Source organism: Poecilia latipinna, unplaced genomic scaffold, assembly GCF_001443285.1.
Source record: "Poecilia latipinna isolate Pla-1442-1.1 unplaced genomic scaffold, P_latipinna-1.0 Scaffold667, whole genome shotgun sequence".
Taxonomy (NCBI): domain Eukaryota; kingdom Metazoa; phylum Chordata; class Actinopteri; order Cyprinodontiformes; family Poeciliidae; genus Poecilia; species Poecilia latipinna.
This window is the reverse complement of record NW_015113283.1, coordinates 44,222-66,607: the sequence shown is the minus strand read 5'-3', so window position 1 is coordinate 66,607 and position 22,386 is coordinate 44,222. Positions and strand designations below refer to the sequence as shown.

The 22,386-nt window shown below is 37.6% G+C and overlaps 1 protein-coding gene across 1 annotated transcript in view; it reads right to left on the bottom strand.

Moving 5' to 3' along the window:
* Window positions 1-1,886: 1,886 nt before the first annotated feature.
* ltk (leukocyte receptor tyrosine kinase) overlaps window positions 1,887-22,386 on the bottom strand; it is a 49,632-nt gene continuing 29,132 nt past the window's right edge. The window contains exons 12-26 of the mRNA XM_015044291.1: window positions 21,847-22,003; window positions 20,488-20,673; window positions 19,461-19,559; window positions 14,944-15,105; window positions 14,652-14,738; window positions 10,163-10,349; window positions 8,698-8,788; window positions 8,380-8,444; window positions 6,979-7,108; window positions 6,812-6,909; window positions 5,555-5,647; window positions 5,257-5,358; window positions 4,207-4,341; window positions 3,796-3,886; window positions 1,887-3,201 (exon numbers count right to left, since the gene is read on the bottom strand). Coding sequence (XP_014899777.1) covers window positions 2,221-3,201; window positions 3,796-3,886; window positions 4,207-4,341; window positions 5,257-5,358; window positions 5,555-5,647; window positions 6,812-6,909; window positions 6,979-7,108; window positions 8,380-8,444; window positions 8,698-8,788; window positions 10,163-10,349; window positions 14,652-14,738; window positions 14,944-15,105; window positions 19,461-19,559; window positions 20,488-20,673; window positions 21,847-22,003 — 2,664 coding nt within the window. The 3' untranslated portion in view covers window positions 1,887-2,220. The remainder of the gene's footprint in view (window positions 3,202-3,795; window positions 3,887-4,206; window positions 4,342-5,256; window positions 5,359-5,554; window positions 5,648-6,811; window positions 6,910-6,978; window positions 7,109-8,379; window positions 8,445-8,697; window positions 8,789-10,162; window positions 10,350-14,651; window positions 14,739-14,943; window positions 15,106-19,460; window positions 19,560-20,487; window positions 20,674-21,846; window positions 22,004-22,386) is intronic.

The following is a 22,386-nucleotide window of genomic DNA, read 5'->3' as shown; positions in this document are numbered from 1 at the left end:
TAAAAATAAAGATTTTCACAGCTGCATTAAGCCAACAAGATACGCCTACTGGCCAAGACTAGGAAAAAAAAACATTCAAAATATTTTTATTATAAGTAAATTAATCTCTGCTCAGTTGCAGCATTCTTTGTTTTCAGGGTTTTTGTTTATAATAATTAAAAAATTACAATGAGGCATCCGGAACTGGTGTGAAAATGCATCTTAGAAAAATAGGTGAACATGAAATAAAATCTTATTTAAAACAAAATTAAGATTTTACTAAGTTAGATTTTGTTTTTAGATAGAATTTGAAACAGTTTTGAATATTTTATAATAAAAATAGTCAACAAAAACTACAGCAGTTTACAGTTAAAATATGGTACAAAAAATAAACAGAATAAAAATAAAATTACTGACGTCATGTGAACGTATGAACACCTGCCGCCGCCTGCTGGATGAACGCAGGTATCACACCCTCCACATTTCTAATGGCAGGAATTAAAACGTTCACAGCTGCAAAGTCCTAGTCAAAGTCCAGTGATTCATTTGTAAATCAGAGAAGTAAACAGTGAGCCAAGAAGGAGGAGCTCTTTTCATTAATGGTTGAATAAATTCGTTATTTTTAAATTGTTTTAGTACTTATAAAGTTGACTTGACATTCTCTCAAGGCACCAGTAAAACCGGCAGTGGCACAGTCCCACAGAATAATATTACCACTACCATGGTTGACCATTTTCAGGGTGTACTAAGCTTTTAAATATCAACTTTAACTTTTTTTCTTTTTTAAAATAATCACAGTTTCATGTCATGTCAGAAATTAAAAGCTCAGAATTAGCTGGACATCCCTGATGACAACAAGTGGATGTAAACTTCTGACTGGAGGTGAAAAAAGGTTTCAACAGGAGGAAAAGCACCGAAATATAAACCCAGGTGCAGATCTAAGTAGAGTTACTTTCATAAACCTTATTCTTTTTGATTATAACATCATCTGAAACATTAGTGGATCAAAAAATTAGAAAAAAATAATCAGGGAAAGAGTGAAAAATGTGACTGCAGTCATTAAAAGTTCACATTATGCAAGCGAAAGGAGGTGAGAGGGAAGCTTGTAATTTATATAACGTAAAAAAAGAAGAAGAAATTAAGTTTGTGTTCATGTTAATTAAAATTAAACATAAAAAATAAATTATTTTCTCCTCAGTAAGTACTTTAAGGTAGCAAAATGAAGGAATAGATAAAAGAAAGCAAAGTTTCATTTTTACTATAATCTATTAGTTAAAAAATCAAAATAAAATAAAAAATTATTTTTTTTTTTCATGATACTGCTACTTTTTTGTATTTGAATATTTTTATTTCTGTTCAGATTAAAATCAAAGTTGGGGCTAGATTGCAGCAATCTCCTTTTTGGCCACTAGATGTCAGTATTTCCTAAAACAAATCGTTACAAACTCCTTTGCTTGAGGTTAAACATATATTAATATGAACACACTTCTGTCAAAGCATTCATGGAACTACAGCAGGATAAAAAGATAACTAGGTAGCAGTGAAAATATCTCAGCATCAGTGTTTGGCTACCTCTGCACCAGAAGCCCAGGAGGGGGCGCTAAGCACACATCGGACTCTGTATGAAAGGTGACCTATTATGCTAACTTTATTTTTTTCATGTTTTTACACTTTGCTTCTAAGCACTTAAAAAAACCACAGAGCCATTTTTAAGAAAAATAAGTTGTTATTTTTTGGTATCTGGGAAGTGAGTTGTTTCAAAAACCTCCCGAATGTCGAGTCACAATCGACAGGCACTGAGCTGTTACCTAGCAACTGTATGGGTTGTATAATGGCTTCTGGAAAAGACAAGAAGTGTTTTGTCGTTGACTTACCATCCAGAAACCACTTGCTGCATTCTTGTTGGTTGTGCAGGAAGCTCCACTTCTGCTTTTCAAAGATGTATGGTTGTGTAATTGTGCATCTGTTTGCAGCCATTTTCATATCATTCTAAGAATCTAAGACTGATTTGGTGCAATAAATGTAATGAACAGGTTTTGTATAGGCCATAGACCAATCCTATTCTGTTCATGGAAGCATAATAGGTCACCTTTAAGGTACAGTGACGTGTTTGTGTGAATGTCAGCATTTCATTGGGATTTCCAGCATATCAGCAGCTGCATTCGTTTGATCTTTGCAGAGCTCATCGTCCAGCTGATGGATTTGATCAGATTCAAAGTCTCTGTTGCCACATGCTGACTTCTAGATGTGAGCGACGCTCAGGTCCTCGGACAGAGAAAAGCCAGAGTCCCGGTCGCGGCTGAGCTTCTCTGTTTTGGCGTGCCTTCTGACGTCCTCGTGTCCGTAGCTGGCATGGCGTTTCAGCAGAAGTTTGGGCATACAGGCTGAGGCGGTGCTGAATCCCAGCGCCAGACCCAGGCTGGTTCCCGCTGAGATGCTTGGCGGGCCGATGCTGCATGTGATGGCTTCTGAGGCTTTGGGCTTCACCAGCGGCAGGCTCTCCGCCTCGTAGCTCTGCTCATCATAGGCAAAGTTGACGTTCCCGCAGGGGAAGCTGTGGAGTTTAGCCAGGTCCATCCCAGCTTTGGAGCTGCCTCCTGTCAAGGCCTTGTGGGCGGACGCGGTTGGGGCAGCTTGGACCTGGCAAGCTGGGCTGAGGTAGGTGCTGCTGGTTCCATCGCAAACAGCTTTGTTGTTCTCCTCAGTCGAGTTGCAAGAGAGCGGCATGGACTGAGTGTGAGCCAGCGTCTTCTTCGCCCGGAAGCTTTCGAGGACCCAGGAGCCGTATGTTGGGTTCCAGAGGTTTTTGGTCTTGTTTTTCAGCCTCTGGCTCCCCGAAGAGGAGCTGTTTCTGGAGCAGGGCCGGTGATGAGGAAGTTCCGGATGCAGAGAGTTTGCTACGGATGACAAACCAGGAGCAGGAACAGTCTCAGCCCAGGACGGCTCCAGCATTTCACAGCAGGACGTCACTTCCTGGTGGACCGGTTGGGTTCTCTGTAGCAGAAGGCGAGGTTTGGTGGGCTGCGGTGGAGGGACTGGGGGACTGAAGCCCTTGGGGGAGAAACCGAGCTGGGAGGGTGAGTCCTTGCAAACAGGGCGGGACACCAGTAAAGGTGTGAGACTGGTGGAGTTGGGGGCAGTGGGACGCATCATCGTTCCGCCATCATCCTCTGTGTTGGGGCCATATTCAACAGGCAGAAGGGTATTTACCACATCAGGGTCCTGAGTGAAAAATTACACATGCAGATATAATTATCTCATCTAACTATCCATCCATCCATCTATCTATCTAATAATGAGTCTAGCTAGCCAGATAGCTCGCTAACTTGATAGATGAAGCAGATCTTCAAATGCATATTTATGCATGCTCTACTGCAGGGGTGCCCAAGTCCAGACCTCGAGAGCTACCTTCCTGCAACTTTCAGATGCATCCCTGCTTCAACACACCTGAACCAAATGAATGGCTCGTTATCAGGCCTCTGTAGAGCTGATCCTGGTCTGTTGGAGTAAGGATACTTCTAAAACTTGCAGGATGGTAGCTCTCAAGGACTGGACTTGGGCACCCCTGCTCTACTGGAACCAACAGTGATAGTTGGAGATAGGTTCCTGCCCACTTCATCTATGTCACTCTGGCTAGCTGGCTAGACAGACAGCTGCATAGCTAAATAGCCATCTAGCTAGCTATGTACTGAGCTAGATACAGTGATATATGTCAGCTACATCACTCTAGCTAGTCTGAGTGGCTTTGCCCTATGACCTCAGATCAGACAAATGAAAAGAAACTAACAAGCGATGTGCTTAGAAGAAGAGATGTACCTGAGTGCAGTAGTTAATTCTCTCCAGGATTGTGGCGAAATTGGGCCGGTGATCCGGACAGTGCTGCCAACACTGGGTCATCAGCCGGTAGCTAAAAAACAAAAGACACCAACTGATCAACTAAACTCATAATGTTTCATTCTTATCATTTTATGATTCTAAACTTCTGTTTCCTGATACTGAGATCTTCAGAATATGCAGTGCTGTTAAAAAGCAAATTTTTCTTCTGTTTTCACATTTAAGTATTTCAATCCATCCAAACCAAACAAAATTAGACATTTTTTATGAACTAAGGTTGAATTAAAACAAAAACCGTCAAACGTTGTTGAACTTGAGGCTTTTTCAGAGGAAAACTGAACTAAAATTGTAACCAAGACATATAATAATCATGTGGAAGGATGTTAAACTCACACAGGGCCTGGACAGCCCTTTGGTGGATCCATTCTGCCTCCGCTGGTGACAAACTCCAGAACCTCCTGGTTGGTTTTACAGGGGTAAGGCATGTAGCCCAGAGACAGGATTTCCCAGAGCAGTACTCCGAATGACCTGCAGGGGGAGACACAGATCGTCAAGCGGGAGGGTTGTTTTGATTTCAGAAACTTTTCCAGCTTCACTCCTCATTTAGACGTTAAAGAAATCAGAAGTAAGTTTGAGTAGCTTATGAAAGTCGGCACTTCTTATGCCAGAATAAAAGGTTCAATCAGGAAACAACATAATGAGAATCATTACCAATGAATCTAAGCCACTTTCTAAACTTAGAAGTGCAGCCTGCACTCATGATGGCAAATAAAAATAATTTTCAAAGCTAAAACTACTTCTTTTTACACATTTGTTAAAACCTTTACTGTGTCTGACAGCATGGTAAACAAAAAAAGCTCCTCTGCTAACTAAAAACAAACAGTCAGAGTCAGGAGGAGGGTCTTATCACTGTCAATCATGCTTGTTTACATGCCGCTCCCCGTCCCATACCCACTTCCTCTCTGCTTTCTGCTACAGCTTCTTCCTGTTAGCAGAGCCTACCATGAATGCTAATCTTAGCATGGCATGACAAACTGTTTTTCTGGACTGGTAAGTTGTTTCTCCGTTGTTAGTACATTTAGCAGTGCGTTCACAAGGTTGATTGACAGCGCTAAGACCCTCCTCCTGGCTCTGATTGGTTGTTTTTGCAAGGAAGTGGAAGAGCTTGATCTTTTCACAGATTATCCGTTTCATTTTGTCACGACAAGGTGTCACTTAAATAATCAAAAAAACATACTGTAGCTTTAAGGAAATAATACTGTTAGATCAATAATACATGTTTGCAAACTTTGGATAATAAATATAAGAGAATTATCCAAAACATCATCAGTAAGACGATGCAACATGGTTTAAAATAATTCACGTAATTAGTTTTCAGCTTTGGTAACCGTGTTTTAAATCAAACTGACATAAAGCTGTGTTGCTCAGTGGATTCCTGCCTACCAGGTGTCGGTCTTGCAGGTGAAGATTCCCTCCATGAAGGCCTCTGGTGGCATCCATTTGACTGGCAGCATGGCTCGGCCGCCTTTCCTGTAGTAACTCGCCCTGAGAAAAACAGATTTCTCTGTTTAGCATCATTTTGAAGCACAAGGTCATGAACTCCACGTTTGGCCCAATTGTGGGAAAATTAGATTTAGCTTCCAATTATTCTAACAAGGCCCCCATCAGGCTAATTCTTGCTCCCAGGAGATACATGATGGTGCTTTGCTGCATAATCAGAGTGGATCCTGCAGGTCCAAACCTGTAAATGTCTCGGGCCATGCCGAAGTCTCCGATCTTAGCCACTCTGTCTGGTCCGGCGCAGGTAAGCAGGCAATTCCTGGCAGCGATGTCTCTGAAAAAACAAGTGCAGTCAGAAGTTTAACACCAACTCTAGATTACTTGCATTTAATGATTAATTTGAACAGTTTCCTTGCTGGAAAATGGGTGTTTGTGTACTTTACTTTTTAAGATCAAGAAATTAGAATTAATTAATTCCTGAACACAGATTTCCTTCCTTCTAAAACTCAGACAGACTAGTTTCTGGGATAGATTAAGCAGGCTAACACTTAGCTTCAGTTTAAAAGCCAAGTCTTTATTAAGAACTCTTATTTTGACAGGTTCTGATAATGTTTTGCTTAGTTTCGGGAAATCTCAAGATGACAACTAAAGTTAGGAACAGATTTGACTGACTTGAACCAACAAAACTTATATTCGACATGTAATCTCCAAATAATTACATAAAACAGTTTTAAACACAATAGCCACTTAATATTTCTGGCATTTTGAGTAGCATTTTGCTTTTACCCTTAAAAATCCAAAATCAAAGGCATTTTAATGAAAAATATAATGTAGCAAAGCAATTATGTTGCAAATCATCTTTAAAGTTTTGTGGGTCATAAAAAATTTTCATAAATTACAATAAAAAGAGAAATGTTTGATGGATTTGACCCAAGTCATGCAGTTTAAAACGGTTCTAAATGGTACTGACCAAATTTATGCAAACCTTTGAATTCATGGAAAGTCACAAATAAAAATTCTCACTAAAAAATGAAAATTGTTCTCACTAAATTTTATCTAATTTTCTGACTGACCTCAAACAAGAAAAGTTTGGTTTAACTTCAGAGAGAGAAAAAAACAACCTTCATTGGTAGATTATTTCACTTATTTTGTTAAAAGTGAAATAATCTGCCAATGGAAGTAATCATTTTTAATCAATATTGAGGAATTATTGACTTAAAACCGGCTCATATTTCTTGCTGAAATGTTACTTTTAAGTTAGTTTTGTCTTATTTCAAACACTAAAAACTAAACAAAAACTACTTTTTTTGTAAAATTGCTTCTACAAAGAACGATTCAGATGAATCAATAAAAATTAATCAGATATTTAGATAAAAACTTCTGACAAGACTCATTACTCCTCTGCAACCTTCCTCATCCGTCTGTTTTATCAAATTATGATAGAACATGATAATTTTATTGGTTTGAGTTTTCACTCTGACTGATCATGAGTCTGGACCTGTGGATGAACTGGTTCTCCTCCAGGTACCGACAGCCGCAGGCGATGTCTCTGGCCATCTGCAGCAGATCCCGCATGGTGAGAGAAAAGGTCTGGCCCTGGAAACAGCACAGCTCCGATCAGCAGGGGCCAAACGTAAAGATACAAACCATGCAGAGCTGCTGTACCGCTCGCGGCCTGTTCTGCCTCAGGAAGCTTTTCATGTCTCCGCCGGTCATCAGCTCCAGCAGAATGAAGCGAGGCAGGATGTTTAGACTGACGCCGACGCAGCGCACGATGTTCAGGTGGCTGAACTTACTGAGAGGAGAAAAAAGGCGTTTGGTTGAGAAGAGGAAAGTGCGATATAAATGATTTTGCTGTAAAATATAAATTTCTGATGTTAAAAAAATTAGACTAAGATGAAAATTGTGTTTAACATGTAACCTTTACAACCTTTACGAAATCTGTAAAGGGGAAAATATAATATATGTGGATGAGCACACTGAGCTAACTTGTGGTGAGATCAGAATAAATCCCCACATTCAAGCGGCTCCGGTCCGTTTCCCAGGAGTTTGGACCTGCGGACCAAAGGTGTTCAAAAGTACGGAAGAGCATTAGAGCCACTAAAATATAATAACAATAATAAAAAAAGAATTCTGATGTCTGATCTCAGGAGATTAAAGTCAAAATTCAAAAATTTAAATAAGAATTCTGAGAAAATTTTCCCAGAATTTTTTTCGGTCATGTCGGTCACTTTTCATTTGAAAACTATGAGGGCCGTTTATGAGGGGTTTTTGCCAAAAAACTACATACATTTTGAGATTAATCTCAGAATTTTTCTAGAAATAACGTGGAAATGTTGGAAATGTGGAAAGGTTAAAAAGTAAAAAAAAAAAATCTGAGTTTCTTTCTCATGAATTTTTGACTTTTGGAGCTCAGAAATTTCCACTTTTTTTCTTGAAAATTTCTGAGATTAAACTCAAATTTTCTAAGATTTTTTGGTGGAAATCTCTTCCTGTTTTCTATCTACAGTGGCCCTTACATGCTGTCATAGAAAACACTTCCTGTGTTTAGTCGAAGTCTATTAAAGTAATTAAAAGAAGACTTTTGTTAATTTGAGTAAAAGTCATTGGATAGATATGAAATAGTTTTTTTCCCCAATATGTACAAAAATTACAGTATAATGTCAAACTTTTGTTTTACATATTCAAGAGAATGCAAAAACATTTTCACTGCAATAATATTTCAATTTGTAAGGCTTTGTCTTAATTAAAATAAAATCTGTAACTCTGGAAAAGTAAATAATGTCAACGAGTCGGAAAAGAACAGATTCCCTTAATAAAACAGAAAGATGCTTCCATATTATTTCATTTAGCTGAATTTAATAAAATGATGCTAGCTATTGGTCAGATTAAATCAGCGATCTATCATTGTCGTGATTATATTTTACAAGGCCGACTACACTTTGTATTAGAATCATAGTTAGTTGATGATTTCTGGTCATAATATTAATAAGACAGAATCAGTGCACTGTAAAAAGGAGCATTAAGAGGTAGCGGCGCAGTGTGGTACCGTTCTGCTGGGCTCACCTCATAATCAGAGCCTCCATCAGGAAGTCCATTTCGTCCTGCTCGGAGCAGATCTCTGGAAGCGTCTGCAGCCAACAGAATCAGAGCAGCATTATCGCTATTGTCAAAGGAGTCCGGAAAACAGAACCTAATCAGCAGAACGGCTGGCAGAGACCAACCTCCCACTGCTGTGGACCTGAGTGGATATCTTGACAAATATTCACTCAGTTGGTGCACAACTGGGATTTTTTTTTTACACAATTCTTCCTAAAACCTTGTTTTTTTTTGGAGCAGGTCCATGTGGTTTTATGAAAGGTTTATCCTTCGGTTTGAGCTGACCTTTATTGCCACCTGCATGGGGCTGCCGTCGGCGCTCAATCCCAGAATTTGTCCCTCGTAGACTTCACCGAAGGCGCCGTGGCCGAGAGCCCTGAGAAAACAAGACAAAAACTTTTAGAAGAAACTGAAACTAAACATAGACACAGGTGGTACCAGAGTTCCTGCCTTATTTCCTCTGGAGGAAAAAAAAAGGGCCATTTTGAATTTTTTTTTACAATGTATCGTGTGTCTGCCCCACATTTTTGTAATTTTGCCAAACATGACAACAGTTTTACCTTCAATCTGTATTAATTTTAAATTTAGCTTTTTCCCCTTTGGTTGTCATGTCCCCGAAGCCTTTAGTATTTATTATGTGGTACATTTATATCTCTAGGTTTAAGTTAATTGTTCTCATCTGTTTTATTTGAAAAGTCTGTTTTTTAAAGGTAACCTGAACAGATTATGACGGGTCTACAGTCTATACAAAACCTGTTCAGTACAATTTTTTGCACAAAATTATTCTTAGACAATGAGATTTTAATCTGCTCAATTCTGCCTATTTTGTGCTGTTTTATGGTATCTTGTAACTTTAAATCCAAATAAACTGCAGCTACGTTACTAACATTGTACAGTGAAGAAGGAAATTATCACAAATATGAGTTTTTCCTTCCTTTCTTCTGTGTTACTGTTAACATTATTCAGGGTTTCACCCAGAAAACTTGCTAAGCCCGGTGGTACCGAGGCGATCCATTGGTGATCCACCGTGTTTTTATATTAAAAGATGTTATGTTGACAGAAATGTAAAAATATCACTGGGTAATTAGATGTTACGGTAAAATATCTCCAGTGAAACGCTATTTAATCCACTATAGAATCTTAAAAACAACAAATAAAAAAAATACAGTTAAAATTAATGTCAGTTATGTGCACTTCTGTTTAATCCAGATTAAATCAGCAGCTCCACCAGGGCCTCAGGGCCCCATAAATAATATTTTAACACAAACCACAGATACATGAATGCAGCATTTGTTTGTTGAGATTATCAATGTGCTCCGCCAGTGAAACGCTCAGAGCAACAGAGAAGTTTGCAGTCTGGCTTGATTAAGAAGGAAAAAAAAAAATTAAGATTATTTTTTTCATTATTATTTTCTTAAAAAACAAAACAAAACAAGCAACGCTCATCCTGGCGGGCCGCCAGGCTTATAATACACTCGTATTATAAGCCCTGATAAAGTGTCTTAATCCGTACATCACTGCCCACTTAATAATAAATAAGCTTTCTAAGAGTATATATTAATATTACTAAGTATATATATATATATATATATATATATATATATATATATATATATATATATATATATATATATATATTTTCATTTTTTTTTTGTTTTCTTGCAGTGACATTAAGTCAGTTGTCCAGAAGTAACGGTCAAATTTCCCACTTGAGCACCTGTCGCCTAAACGTCTGTGTGTGGATCAGAACCTGAGCAGGGTGATGTTCTTGCGTGGAACCTCCTTCAGGTCGCTGAGCGACGCGGCCTTGCCTGCGAAGCAGTAGTTGGGGTTGTAGTCGGTCATGATGGTGGAGGAGCGGATCTTGCTCAGCTTGTACTCTGGGCTCTGCAGACGCCGTCGTACTGCGTGCAGGTCGTTCTTCCTGCGGTACCACACTGCAGACAGAAGCAGAACCAGACGTTAAACGGTGTTACTTTTACTTTGGAGCTTTTAGAAAAGTCCAAACCTGGACTTTCTCAGGGAGCCCAGAGCTGCAGAGGCAGCCTCTGATCTGCCCGGGTAGGAGCGTTAACGCAAGGAGACACCAAGCCACGTCGTAGAGTCACAGCAGGGCATCAAGCCAATTTAACATCAAGGACACTGCAAAAACACAAAATGCTGCCAAGTTTTGTTGTTTAGATTTTAGTGCAAATGTCTTATTTACACTTGAAATAAAAGCAAAACTAACTTACAAGTAACTTTTCAGCAAGACATAGGAGCTTTTTAAGTTAGATTAGTTCAGGAGTGTCAAAAAAACTAATTTCTGTTTTGGGCCAAATCAAGATCATGAATGCTCTTAAAGGGCCGGTGGTGCCAGAATGTATTGATAAAACCTGTCCACAAACTGATAAAATATAAATGATTTCTTAAAATTAAATATTATTATTGAACATCTTTTCAGTCCCTCCAGGATTTCGTGATTCTTTTTGTGATTTTTTGTAATAAAAATCAAAGTGTTGTGGTACTAATTTGGAAATATTTGCAATATTTGCGCTTATTTATGATGGTGAATGTGACTTTTTATCATCTACTGTGTAGATCATGGACTATAATCTGAGGATGAGGCTGAGGCAGTTGTTTAGTACAAGTAATGTTTTTGACAATTTTTGAGAAAAATCTGCAATAAATTTCCAATGATGTATTAGCGCTAAAAAGTGCGGGGATTTGGTGATTTTGTGTGACTTTCTACGATAATTCACAAGAAACTGGAGGGACTGATTGATATAGCTTCGCAGTAAACAGATAAAAACTAAAATTTAAATACACTTTTTGTTTAGAGGGCCATATAAAGCAACGGCAGGCCAGATTTGGCCCACAGGCCTCGAGTTTGACACATGGTTTAGATATTTCTGCTAGAATAAACCAAATATTTTGTTAATATTTTGTGTTTTTGCAGTGTAGGGAGCATTAGAGCTGCTGATGTGGGATGGTTTCTCCTCGGTTAGCGCTTCTAGTCGCCCTTGTCCCTGTGAGGTTGGACTCACCCGCCGTGGAGGGGCAGCCCACGTCCCCGATGCAGGTGGGTAGTCTGCCAGGGAGGGGGAGTGGCGTGCGGGGAAGGACGAGCCGTCGAGCCATCGCCCGGTGCAGATGCTGGGGACTCGGGAGGAGGGTGGAGGTAAGGACGGGCAGGAGGTGAAATGAGGAGGAAAAGGCAGGACGGGAGGAAGAGGAGGAGGAGGAGGAAGAGGAGGAGGAGGAGCACCCAGGGCACAGACTACCTCCCTGCATGGGGGAGAGCTCAGGTGGAGAGACACCATTAAGCTGAAGGGAACGTGAGGATTTCATGCTGCTTTTAACAGTCACCGATTCACAAAACAGCTCAAAACTTTAAAGAAATATCTGTCATTTATTCTCTGCTTTAATTACTTACAGGCGCACAGATTTACCCACAATGCAGCTGGTTAAAAACATCACTCAGACACTCAGTTTTCTCTCAAACACCTCTTTCTTCAACCCATTTTTTATTTTAATTCCCAATTGTTCCAGTTTTAACTGAACAAAATGAAGGATGAGTTTCTTTTTATTCATAACATGATTTTTCTAAACTGATTGGACTAATTTTAAAAAAGACCTTGCTCTGGTAATTCTCAGTTTGCTGTGTTACAAACGCAAACTTCCGCGTATTTTACAGAGAATTTTGTTGTGCATTATGTTTTTTTCTTTTTTTTGCAAAATAAAAACAGAAAAATGTGATGTGCTTTGCCCCTCAAGCCAGTTTTAATCCTTTAACATCTGCAAGTTGTTATGTTAAACTCCACTAAAAATATATATTATCTGGATTAAATCTCACTGTTTTGCTTTGCGACGTACATGCAGTATTTAATCTGTTGTGTTTATTTGATTTAAATGTAACTTTTCTTATAAGATTTTATGTGAACACTGCAAAAATACAAAATCTTAAAATCTTGAAGTAGAGCTACTCTTACTTGAGTACAATGTTGGGCTACAAGCAACTTTAATAAGATGTAGGAACTTCTTTAAGTTAATAATTCCTATTAAAAATTACGGTTATATGTGAAAATAATCTGCTAGCAGAACAAGACATTTTAACTTATTATATAGGAAAAATATATAGTTTCATTGACAGATTATTTCACTTATAACAAGTACTTTTTGAATCAATTTTAAGGAATTGCTGACATAAACTAAGCTTAAATATCTTGCTGAAAAGTTACTTGTAAGTTAGTTTTCCTTTATTTCAAGTGCACTGAAGTATTCTAGATCAGAAATACTTTGTGTTTTTGCAGTGTAGGCTGTAAGTTTAAGTAAAACAGACCGAAAGACGTTTCCCCAGCAGAGCTGCTTAAAATTCACCCAGGTTGTTAGTAGAGAACCTGCTTTTCATGCAACCTGAAAATTACTCCTCTGAGAATCAGACGAGTCAAACTTCAGGCTCTGCCTTCCCAGTTTCATGTTGCAGCTGTCAGAAAGTTGGTCTTATTTTCCCAATAATCCCTCACTGTCCTATTTTACTGCACATGCAGTTCTGTGCACAGCTGAATCTGCACTTAATAAAGGTTTCTACTGCGTAGCGGCTTGTGAAATCAGTTCAGAGTCTTCAGGTCCGTGTCATGATGAATATTCACAGTGCTATGCAAATGTATTCAGGTCCTTTGAGCTTTGGCACATTTTGCTACAATCCAGCTGTAAAAATAATCATATTTTGAATGGATTTTGTGTGATAGATCAACACAAAGTAATGTATAATTATAAGGTGAAAGAAAAACAGTCTTTTATAAATAAAAACCTGGGAAGCATGTCATGCATTTCAATTTTTAAGAACCACCTTTTGCTTCAGTTTTGACAGGTTTTGCTTTTTCATCCACATGATTTTCTCATTTTTCTTTGGAAAAGCTCAGATTGGATGGAGAATGTCTATAAACTTTTTATTTCTGGGGTTTGACTAGGACATATCCTGATGCATGTTTCGGGTTGTTGTCCTGTTAGAACAGGAGTGTGCAACTTGTACACTCTAAGTAATCATTTTTACTTCCAGGTCGGCCAAATAAAACTCGTTTAGAGCCGCAAAGGTCAAAACTTAGGAAAGAAAAAAAAAGACAACTTACAGCTCTTAAAATGTATCTACTATCTAAAATGTGTTATTTTTAAAGATATATCACTTTTTCAGATTTTTATGATTTAAAATAAAGAAAAACAGAAAATTTAGCTAAAACAGGATGGATCTTATTTTACTGCAGGACAGAAAAGTACAAGAAGAACAGATGTAAAAGGAAATTCAATGTAACTTCTGAGTTAGTTTCGTCTTAGAGTGTTAAGCAGAATTATTTTGTAATATTTTGTGTTTTTGCAGTGTATGATGCTGGATATGGATGCATCTCATATTTTTTGGACTTCATGCACTTCCATTTGTTGGCTTAATCACATAAAATCCCCCCAAAATCAAATTTCTGGTTGTAATATGAAAAAGTTCAAAATACAGGAAAATATTTGCAGATTTATGTTATGAAAAACACAATTTTATGCAATTTTTGAATACATTCTACTGCCTAACTGGACCGGATATAACCTCCAACATAAAAATATATACTTTAAATATTCTGGCACTCCCTCTCCTAAATCCTACATCACAATGTGCAATTAGTGCTGTTCTGTATGGCATTTGCAGGTTTCAGTTTCGTTCTCCTTGTCCCAAAACAAGTGAGAGGTCAGCCATGACTCTTTGGTTTTAATCTTTACGTTCTGATAATCATGATTATTTCCTCCACTGAATCATGGGGGATGACATTTGCTGCTGTTTATTTTCAGGTTGTACGTAACCAGGAAACGGTTTGCAGTTAAATGTCAAAGCTTTCTGCTCTAAAGACATTTATAGCATGTCATGCTTTCATCAGAACAATCGCTAAACTACAGGCACTAAATAAGACTTTGGTTTCTAATCACCACCCTTTAATCTGCCGTTTCCTCCTCCGTTCTCTTTGGATTGTATTTACATTGAGTCGACATAAAAGAGAGCATCAGCAGACTGACATGCTGTAATAAAAAGGTTCAGACTGTTGGCAACCTTTAACTCAGAGCAAATGCTTTCCGCTCCTTTAATCCTCTGGCCGCTGAAAGGGTTATTTTCAAAGTTTCTCAGCCCTTCCAGTGGTTAGTAGAGTCTGAAAGCTCAGGCGCTCACAGCCGGTGGAAGGAGGAGGGAACCGACTGAACGCAGAGCTGCAGGAGTCTCTTACTGAGGATGACGCTGGCGCAGACCAAAGCGACGCCGCTGACGACGATGGAGGCGACGACGGCCAGGATCAGCGACATGGGCAGCTGCCCTAAAATAGAAAGGTTTGGTTTGTCAGTTTGTAGGTTTATTTTGAGCCAAACTCAATAAAAAGTAACAAGTAAAATATATATGCACACAGTTACTTGCTTAAAAGTTACTTGTCTGTTAGTTTTGTCTTATTTTAAGTGTACTAAGATGTTTGCAGTAGAAACCAGATAACTTTTTGAGTGTGTGCTTGTGGCGTAAAAACTGACCTGCCGCACTAACACACGTTACGTTGTCGCTGGCCAGGATTTCATCGTCGTCGCAGAGACAGATGACGAGGTGAGTGTCCTCTTCCCGTTTGCAGCTCTGCGTCCGACAATGGCTGCAGTTCAGCTCCACCTTGATCTCACACTCACCGTGACCCTCCATGGCTGTAAGGAGCAAAAACGGCACGGATTAAACACCTGAGCAAAAACGGCACAGATTAAATACCTGAGCAAAAACGGCACAGATTAAATACCTGAACAAAAACGGCACAGATTAAATACCTGAGCAAAAACGGCACAGATTAAATACCTGATGAAAAACGGCACAGATTAAATACCTGATGAAAAAACAGCACAGATAAAACACCTGCTTGTATTTGGAACGATGAATAAACAACCTGAAGCAGTCCGGACGACGGAGTATTAAGGTTGGGATAAGAAAAATAAAACGAAAATATGAGAATAAAGTCAGGATATTACCAGAATAAAGTTGTAACATTTTGAGAATGCTGGCATATCGTACAACTGTGGTAAAATGAGGAATGTTGAGCATCTTGTGAAGTTATACTTTGGTATTTGTTTTACAAATAAGTAAATACATAATCTGTAAACACAACAGATTATGTATTTACTGATGTGTCTACTACAACTTTATTCTGGCAATATCACATAATTATTCTTAATATATTATAACTTTATTCTCTTATTATTTTGACTTTATTCTCGTATTATTTCTACAACTTTATTCTGGTAATATTACGATTATTCTCAAAATATTATGAATTTATTCTTGAAATATTGACTTTGTTCTCATATTATTCCGACTTTATTTTCGTAATTTTACAACATAATTTTATGTATTTTATCTATTTTCCTTAGCCTGGCCCTAACAGTCCATCGTACAAACCAGACCTGAAGCAAAACAAAAGCAGTTTGAAGAAACTTTGCTGCGTTTTGACAAACTGTGACATTATGAGCTAAACTGGGTGAAAGTGAGTGGAAACCAGGGATAAAGATGGATGTTAGTGTGTTTAATCTTAACTGCCTTGGACAGGAAAACTGCTGCTGAAGTCTGATTTAAAGGCGGACCGAGAGAAACCGTGTTCCTGTTTCTCCAGAATATGCTTGGTGGTTTCAGCTGCATGTTGTTTTCATTGTTTCCTTTCTGGTTTTCCATTTTTATCTCAGATGTTGCTCGTTTCTCCGATTGTTTCCTTAACATGATGACAGACGCTCTGAGGTCCAGTGGTTTGGAGTTCCTGCATGAGGTTTTTCCACTCCACAGTCGGCTCAAAAATGAAAACAGTCCAAAAAAACAAAAACAAGATAAATAAACGAGTGGTGAACATGGTTTGTGGGAGCTGCAGCGATCAGGTTGCAGAACATCTGAAAACACTTAAAAACCGCCATGACAGCCTGGTTCAAACAGGGAACAACAGTTATTATGTACAAGGATATCAAACAGCTTAAATAACAATCTATTTAGTTTTCTTATCCATTAAAAAATTAACCATTTCAATATGTAAATTGTAGCATTCATAACTTTGCTGTTACTTTTGGATTGTTGTTGTTTTTTTTATATTTTCTTAGCAAATATTTACAAAATTCTTGAGAAAATCATTTTTGACTCACTTTAAACATAATTATGTGCACATAAAATAAAGATTATACTTTAATCTGAAGAATATGTTGAAATCTTACTGCTTAATTTGGGATTACATTTATTTAATTTGAAATGATTTGATATTTTATTTTACTGACTGGTTTAAATATAATAATATAGTTGTGTTGTCATAAAAAACACATATTATTATGTTTATATGGTGACATATTAATGACTAATATTTTTTAGCTCTTTTATACATGAATTTATCAGTGAATTTATTTTTTGTAAGCTATACACTGTAAAAAAAAGTCTGTAATCTACTGTAAAAAATTGGCAAATACGGTAAAATCTGTATAAATAGGTAAAATTCTGGTGGTCACAGATGCAGGTATTTTACCGTAGATTAGAGACTTTTTTTCTTTTTTTAACCAGTGTTCTCACTTATTTTAGTGTTTTTGGCATCTTCATTTAGCATCTTGCGGTCTGCTTTTGGGGTAAATTTGTCTTCAGGGTCTTGCAGGGGCATGTTTGTGATTTTTAAAAAATATTTTCTACTCCTAGACTATTTTCTGCACAGTTATAAGCTGCAGCAATCTCCTTTCTGAAGGCTTCAATCAGCTCTTTTATTCTCCACATGGCGAACTCAACTGTGTTTGTCTTAAAATGTTAAAATTTAAGACACCCTTTGATTACAACTGCATCTTTTTAAGTCTTATTTTGTATCTAGTCTTATTATCTATTTTAATTTTATGTCTGTTTTTATGTTAAATTATGTAAGGTGATGTTGAATGTCGAGAAAGGCGCCTACAAATAAAACATATTGTTTATTGTTATTATTTAAATGTTTTTGTTCTCTAATTTTACATACGTCTGTTTGTTAGTAATGCTTTTTGTATGCACTAATCTGTAAATTAATAATAGTAATGATTTTAAAAATTTTAATCAAATATCCATGTGTCCATTTGTTTGATAAAATAAACAAAATTTACAGAGTTTCTGAATATATTTCACCTCCTGCTGAACTTTATAACTAGTCATTTCTTTAAAAATCAATTTCCTCTGAAGGTTAAACTATTAATTGTTTGCGTTGCCTTTATTTGCCATTCAGCCCCAGTGACATGCATTCATAGCCATTTTAAATCTAAAATTACAACAACACAGAGCTTCATTGTTTCTCCACCAACAGAGGGGAATATCAGCTTGTGTCTTGTGTCGTATAATAAACTTCACCCTAAATTACAGATAAGAGGACAACTGAAGCACATGACAGATAAACATATTGGCTTTCAAATTGAATTATCATGATAACGACCCGCTTTTTTTCATAGCAGGCGTTTTATGTTGCTGATCCAGTCGTTGTGTTTGGGAGCAGCGCTCAGCAGAACAATAACGTCTTTCAGGGGAGGAAGGACGTCTGTCTGTCTGCCGGCGCCGGGGGCAACCGGCTGCACGAGGCCGCGAATTAGCCGACTGCTTTCCTGTTCCTCAGCCGGACTTAATGAGAATCAGATGGCCGCCGATCTCAACATAAACAACGGAGAACGCCATACATCCAGGCTGCTGCGCGCTTCAGAGTTTACTGACCAAATGAGTTTAGTTTTACAGGAAAATCTTCTGGAAGGATAAACTTCATATGCAAAGTTTATTTTCACATGTTGGGACATACAGTGTAAAACATTTGAGCTGCATTTAGTTGTGTCTGCCATCTTCTACTCTTTAAGTTAAATAAATTTTGTGAGTTTTAGGTTTTGAACCTAAATGGACACAGAAGAACAGGCACACAAACACTGCAAAAACACAAAATCTTACCAAGTACTTTTGGTTTAATTTGGTTCCGATGTTACAGAAGGGATCAAAGTTGGCTCAGATAATTAGATTTGTCTTTCTTTTTCTAGTCTTACCCCTTTTAAACAAACTTTAAGTGCTATAACTCCTTATTCTAGGCTCTAAAACGCCTTGAACTTCTTATTAACTAATAAACTGTTGATTAAAATTAAAGTTTATTCAGTTTACATGATAACTTTTTAATTTTATCCCTCAAATATCATGTTTAAGCTGCACACTGCAAAAACACAAAACCTTACCAAAACATCTGTCTACACTGTAAAACATTTGAGCCGCATTTAGTTGTGTCTACTATCTTCTACTCTTTAAGTCAAATACATTTAGCAAGTTTTAGATTTTTAACCAAAACGTGAAAGATAAACTTACAGCAGTAAGTTGTTTTAACTTTTTATTAATTTTAGTCGAATAAACTAGAGATTTTAGGTTAGCACTTAAAAAACTGACAGAAGAAAAAGACAGGAGTTGGAACTATTTCCCAGGATGCTTAGCGGCATTGAATACTAAATAAAAATTTATTTTAACAAGACATTTTTCTTGTTTTAAGTGAAAAAATCTGCCAGTGGAACTAGTTTTTTATTTCAAGAATTATTGACTGAAAACACATTTTTATATCTCTCTGGACAGTCATGAACATTTTTTATTATCTCGCAGCATTTCTGACTGAGCTGCTCTGCAGCTCTGCACTTATTGGGGAACGTTGGCATAGTTACAGCTGTAATCACAGAAGCTACGGTCGTCCGCAGTGCCACACAATTTTTATTTAATTTACCCGCTGTGACATTCTTTAACCTGCTGCCTTTTATGCCAGCTTTGCCTCTGTTTCCACTTATTAATATTTGCAATCTAAGTGTTTTCAGGAAACTTCGGTGAATAAGTGCACTTAACGTCAACTTATCGCTGCAAGGTGTCGTTAATATTTAGATATGCATCGACTTTAGTGCTTTTTATGATTCCGACTCTTCAGTTTCGCTTTAAGACAGACAAAAAGAACATAATAGAGAAATAAAACAGAAGGCACACTAATTATTGTAATTCTTAGACAGTTGCAGGATGTCAGTTTGAGTCTCACCTGCCAGAGGTTGTAAGAAAATCTCTCCCATCGGATGAATGAAGGAAACGCCGTTCTGGCCGTCGGCGGTGATTTCATCTGTCAGCGCAGCGTCGCCTCCTGTGAAGAAGAAAGTTCAGACAATGTGAGGCTGTTAGATTTAAAATGTCAGTCCAGAAGGTTCAAATCTCCTCACAAAGCTGTCATAATAATTAAACGTCCGGCTTCCATTTCACAACCCGCTTTTGTTTTTGTAATTGTCCCTCTGAGTCTCATTTACTTACAACCACAAACATTTTCACCCTTGACCTCTTGGCACATGAATCATTCAGAGTTTCAGTTTCTCTGCTTCCATCTGTTTTATTGCTTTGATGAATTTTTTTGCACTCCTTAAACTTTTCCACGTTTTATGACGATGCAGTCAGTGCTTCTATGGCCAATACAAAACATGTTCAATACATTTTTTGATCAAAATCCTTCTAAGATAACAAGATTTCTATCTTCTCCGTTCTGCATTTTGAGCTGCTTTAGCGCATCTTGTTGCTTTAAATTCAATTAAGATGTAGCTGACCACACCCCCCCCAAAATCAACATTTACACTTTTATATGAAAATGGCTCCAAACAGATGCGCTATTATACAATTGTACATCTTTGAAAAGCATTAGTAGAGCCTCCTGCACAACCAACAAAAACGCAGCAAGTGGTTTCTGGATGGTAAGTCAACAACAAAACACTTCTCTTTTCCAGCAGCCATTGTACAGCGTATACAGAAACCAGCTGACTAAACAAGCTGGTGCTCAGGTTGGGTTGCTAGGTAGCAGGCGGAACTCTGATGAGGTTGCTAGGTAACAACAACAATTGGGAGGTTTTTGGAATGACTCATTTTTCAGACACCAAAAGCCATTCACTGCTTGCCAAAAAATGGCTGGGTGTTTTTTTGTTTTGTTTTTTTGGTTGTTTTTTAGGGATTTGGGATGTTTTTATTCATCCGGATGAAAAACAGACAAAACAAACAAAAAAAACAACTCAAATAGAGGTTCTGCTCACCTCTGTATCCGCCGCCGCCGCCTCCTGCTGTGCAGGCTCCTCCTCCTCCTCCAAACCCACCATATGTTGACCAGCTGAGCTTTGACAGAGCCAGCGGACAGGAAGTCCCGCCCACTGCTCCTTCCACCAGTGATCTGCCGGCGCTCTGATGAAGACTGGGGGTGTCCTTCCAACCACCTCCTCCACCTTTCAGGAAACAAAAACCCCTCATGACTCAACAAGTATACCCAAAACACTTACTCAAGTAAGAGTAGCAGTACTTCAACATATTTTTACTCAAGTAAACAAAAGTAAAAAGTAGCCAAGGGTAAAAGAGAAATTCAGGTACCAAATAACTAATCAAAACATGTCAATTAATGTTTAAAGATTACATCAAACAAAGCAAAATGTGTGAAAATGTTTGTATTTTAGAGAAAATAATTTATATAAATAACAGCTATGAAATCAATTTTCAAAATCAGTTTCTTTCAATACAAAACTTATGAAACTTTAACAGAAACTGCAGGTGTGTCTGGTGAATTTTTGTTTAAAATATATTTATTAATTCAGTGAAGTTCCTCACAGTAACTGAACTCAAGTAAGTGAAGCGATAAATCATGGTAAAATTACTCAAGAATAAAAAGTAGCAAATACATTTTTTACATTTTCATACTTTATCAAACAACAAAAATCTAATATTCAAAAGTTAGATTTTTAAATATCTATTTTAAAAAATCTACAAAATAAACAACTAGAGTGCAGTAATATTAAGAAATATCCACTAGGTTAGGCACAAAAAAATGTTTCCCCTTTTGTTTTCTGCTAACTACCAGTTTACATCAAGCAAACAAGTTATTTAAATTACTGAAGTGGATTGAAACTGTTTTGTTTGATAAAACCCTGGAAGGGAAGATTGGAATCAAAAGAAAAAACAGCAGGAAAATAATTTATGGGGTCATAAACTTCAGAACATGTCAAAAATCAGCAGAGCCTGTAGCAATATTTAATAATTTAGGCTGTAGCATTCAGTCATGCATGATGCAATGACAGCCCAGGATAATGAGACCAAACAGCTGCACAGCCTTGAGAAAAGCTCACAACATCAAAACGAACTGACAAAGTTCAGAGATTGAAATAGAAATTTTTGATATTGTGCTGAAACGAAATGTAGGAAGGAAGTGGTTGGTCTCTTCTTTGTTCAATATTAGATCCTGGTTGTTTACATTTCAGGTGATCAGAAACACTCAGAATAAACGCAGTAAATGGTTGGTTTTGACCCAATGCAGGTTTGTTATGACTGCGGTTTTTTCCCCTTTTTTTTGTTTTTCATAACATTAAATGCTATTAAAGGTATAAAACTCAGATTTATTGGCGGCCTACCTGCTGCTCCAGTCTGACCGTTGGTGCCGCGGGCCGCGGTGCTGTTCTCAAACTGCTCTGGAGGCATCTGGTCCAGACTGGACTCCGGGTCCTCCAGGTAGGCGTTTCCTCCCCCACCAGCTGCAATCAGCAAAGGAACCAGCTCACCACCCTCCATCTGGAACAACAAACCGGTAAGTCTACACCTATTCTGCACTGAAAAACATTTCAAGGTGGTTTAACTTGGAAACGAAAGTCCACCTGCTGCCTGGAAAATAACAATAATAAGTCAACAAGAAAATTGTTTTGGTTTTAACTCAGAAATTAAAGTTCATGAAGTTGATTTAACAACAAGAAACAAGTTGTCTAAACGTTGATTTTTAAGTTCATTAATCTTGATTTGTGAGTTTTAACTTAAAACTAATAATTATTTCACAATATGCAAGAAAAAACTGCCAGTTAAAGAGCCACATTTCTCCATTGTTTTCAATCACAATATCAAGTTAAAATAACAACTTGTTACTTTAGAATAATTTAAATTCTTGTTTCAAATTGCAGTAA